This window comes from Wasmannia auropunctata, unplaced genomic scaffold (genome assembly GCF_000956235.1).
Source record: "Wasmannia auropunctata unplaced genomic scaffold, wasmannia.A_1.0 LD334244.1, whole genome shotgun sequence".
NCBI classification, from domain to species: Eukaryota; Metazoa; Arthropoda; class Insecta; order Hymenoptera; family Formicidae; genus Wasmannia; species Wasmannia auropunctata.
The window spans coordinates 5,784-9,670 of NW_012028646.1; the positions used below are offsets into that span (position 1 = coordinate 5,784).

Below are 3,887 nucleotides of genomic sequence, written 5' to 3' on the forward strand. Positions count from 1 at the left end.
CTGTATCGACAACATATGATGGTCCTTTCAGATCGAAATGATATGAAATCATGTTTGCGAGTGTAGATTTGCTACATCCAATAATATTGTGACCTCCTAACTAATAATAAAATCTTATCACATTATAATTTCTTATTCTTAAATAATAAAAACAATAATTCTTTATTATTATACTTATATATTAATTAATAATTGTCTCTACCTGAGTGGTATTGTATAAAGAGAATTTTTGAAATTCAGTATAAGATGTCGCCATAATTACAGCAGTATCTTTTCCTCGTAATTGCTTCGGATTGATTCCTGCGTCGATTATTGCTTCATGAGAATATTCCAGTAACATTCTCGCTTCGGGCGAGAGTGTGTGTGCTTGCTCGAATGATAATCCGAAGAAATTTGCATCAAATTTATTTATATTGTTAATTGTTCCCATTTTACTTGGAATTTCCGGATGGTCTAATAAAAGATAAAACAAGACATAACATCTTTATTGAGTATCTTGAATAGATATATTCACATAAAGATAATATATCTTGTTCATCTTTTTATATAAAATTTATGTTTGGAGTATACTTTTTTACTATGCAAGTTTGAGAAATAATGCATTATTTGTAATACCATTACTGTTTTCGTTACTATTTATCTATCTATAACAATAACGGTGATGTCGTTATTTTTATAGTAACGATAACGAATTTGCCGTTATTTTTCGGCAAAGTTTCATTGCTTTAGTTTCCTATTATTTTTATAACTATTCAATAGATCGCGTGCATTATGCAAATACAATGTATTTACAATATATTATATGTATGTTATATAAAACCAGAATTATATGTGCAATAAATATAGTGATAAAATATGTATTTACTTATTTTATAATTATTTTCACTTATTTTTTGTAAATATTTTACATTCTCTATCTTTTAGGCTATACATTCCGATATAGTCACTATTCGCAACAAATAATCTTTAGCATTTATACCGCGTCGCGGGGGAGTGAGGGATTTTAATAGATGCAAGTGATAATCAGAACTTATTAAATTGATTATCAACTTAATAACGTGATAATACTGTTCTGTTTCAAGCAAAGAGATGTGTTAAATCCGAAAGTAACGGCACGCAGTTCGTTGAAACTAGAATATGTAAAATTGTATGTAAAATTCACACTGAAATATTAGAAGCACCAAAATCCTGCAATTGACCGTGCATTGGCCTTCTCTGTATTTATTGTGTTTAAATTATTTTATTTGTAGAAAAAGTACATTTTTTATTTTTTTATTTATTAAAAGTTATCTTACCCGCATATGGAAGCAAGATAACAAAATTGACACGTACTTAAAAATATAAATTTTAAAAAATTTCTATTTTTTTAATTTTACTATATTTACTATTATATTATTATTGTTATTATTATTATTGTATTTCAATGCACACAACTGTCCAAATACGCAATGACAACAATTCACGAAGTACTTAAGCGCAGCAAAATAATTAATCAACATCGCGGAGCAATAAACTTCGATAGATTCGACTGTCGATTTAACATGCCTTTTTAAAAGATAACAATTAATTAGTAATGATTATCAAATAATTAAGATGAAAAACGTTAACATAGTCAAAATGGATGTCAGCGCTTAATATTTTTAAATGTGAATCTTACAATCTTCAGTTCAAACAAACTGTGTGCCGTAATATATAATCGTCGGTTTTAAAACACAGCTCCTATATAACTGTCAACTGAAGGGTACGTAATATCACAATTACATTTACAAAACAATTTAATAAATTGGTGCTAACAAGCATCTATTAAATCCTGTGAAATAATTTATTGCGAAAAATATTACCTCAATCAGAATTTTAACTTGGACCTTTCTGCTATCCGGGTAGCTATATGTTCTTACAGTTACTACCAAGACATGTGATAATATTTTTCGCAATAATTAGTAAATTTAGGAACAACATCATTCAACGATGACGTGTAGACAAACAATGATTAATCTGAATAAAATGTTTCAAATAAATAAAATGAGCATACGTCAAAGCGATTCTTGATGTTTAATAATATATGTTTAAATGTTAATGTAAGCAAACTAGTGCAGAAGAAGTGGCATATTCTATCTACAAATCAATCATAAATATAAAACTATAATATAGAACTATATAAACATTAATTAATTACCTAGTTTCCATCGCTCATGATCTGCTCTAACAAGATAAAGTTTATTAAATAAATTTTCTCGCAACTTATTAACGTTATCTGAATCAGGAAATCTGCCAGCAATACCAGAAATAACAATCTGCTCGGAGTCAATATCGTTCCACGATGTAGATGCTTCTGTGCTACTCATGATTTGTAATTATTTTTTCGGATTATCTAGAAATAAAGTAAGTCTACGTGTATTTTACACATTTAATTTTTTTACTTATTTCATACTTGTCAATTGTCAACTAGTTCTAATTGTTCGTAACATTGTGATATCGTTTGAATTGAAAATAAGAAATAATTCTACTCACTTTAACGACTCTTCGTGTAAACACTAACTCAAACTATTGTGACTATTTCAACGTAGATTCTTGCGATTTTATATCTATTGCAATCATCATATTCATTAATTTATTCATTATTTTAATATTAAGCGTCTTTAATATTCTTTTGTAATGTTGTAATCAAAATACTTCCGTTTAAATGGAAATAGAAATAAAGAGGGAAATGGAAGAAGTGAAGAGAGACAGACATAGAAATTACATTTGTAATACAAAGTATAAGTAGATTTTTTAAATGAAGCGGCGTACAATAGGCAGTAATTGTAATGAATTAAGCGTTAGGAGTAAACTGTAGGATTAAAGTCTTCTTGTCCGAGCATTTATGACATATAAATAAAGGTTATAATAAACCAATGTGAAAATTGCATCAGTCCCTATTGCGCGCGTTTCGTGTTACTGCTGAGCTCTCATTGGCTGAGAGTAAAAAAATAGCCGTAGGAAATAGATTTCAACTATTTCGGACTTACTCTACGTTCTATTACATCAAAAAATCAGCTTACTTCGACGTGTTACTCCTTAATCTATTACTGCCACTGCCCATTGTAGACGCCGCTTAATACATTTTAGTGATTTAAATATAGCTGAAAGAGAAGTAAGATGACGAATTGCTAATTTCTTAAACTAATAATAGATGACAAGCCAATACTGAACTCATTAAAGGCTTTAAATAACAATAAATAATGTCATATAATTTGATTTCAATCTGTTCCCAAGAGTGAAAAGATAATATAATAAGAAATGTATTTTAAATGGACTTGAATATAATTTTTAATGTTTAGTGTTATACACAGGAACATTCCTTATATATAATGCAATATAAAGTAATTGAAATTTAAACGTCTTTTTACATAACATTTGATTTTATGTGGTATTTAATTTTATATAAAATGTTAAATAATTATGTTTATATTAACTATTTTTTTCTGTTGATCTCTTTCTTTCATCGCATTAAAACTTTTTTATACTAAACCTTCTATTAATTTTTTAGTACAAGAATAATGTAAAAAATTTATTACAATTGTCTAGACCATTTTATTCGTAAAAATATTCGTAAAAAATATGGAAAATGTTTCCTTGAAAAGTATGGAAGTTCAACTTATAGACTATTCATCTTACTCATTATTAAAGATCATTCTACGCATATGGAAGCAGGATGTCACTTGAAGTCGACCTTTAAAAATCTGAATTTAAAATGTTGTAAAATTTTCCTTGAAAAGTATGGAAATTCAACTTATAGACTATTCATCTACTCATTATTAAAGATCATCCTACGCACGTGGAAGCAAGATGTCACTTGAAGTTGACCTTAAAAAATTAAAATTTAAAAAAATTCTAATTTATTTAAT

The 3,887-nt window shown here is 27.6% G+C and overlaps 1 protein-coding gene across 1 annotated transcript; it reads right to left on the reverse strand.

The window, feature by feature from the left end:
• Positions 1 to 4: 4 nt before the first annotated feature.
• LOC105458976 (fatty acid synthase-like) lies at positions 5 to 2,603 on the reverse strand (the record flags this gene model as incomplete). Its single annotated transcript, XM_011704617.1, has 4 exons — positions 2,512 to 2,603; positions 2,177 to 2,371; positions 203 to 453; positions 5 to 100 (listed from the first exon to the last, which is right to left on the reverse strand). Coding segments are annotated over exons 2-4 (516 nt in total), but the record flags the coding sequence as incomplete, so codon positions are not given.
• Positions 2,604 to 3,887: the final 1,284 nt, after the last annotated feature.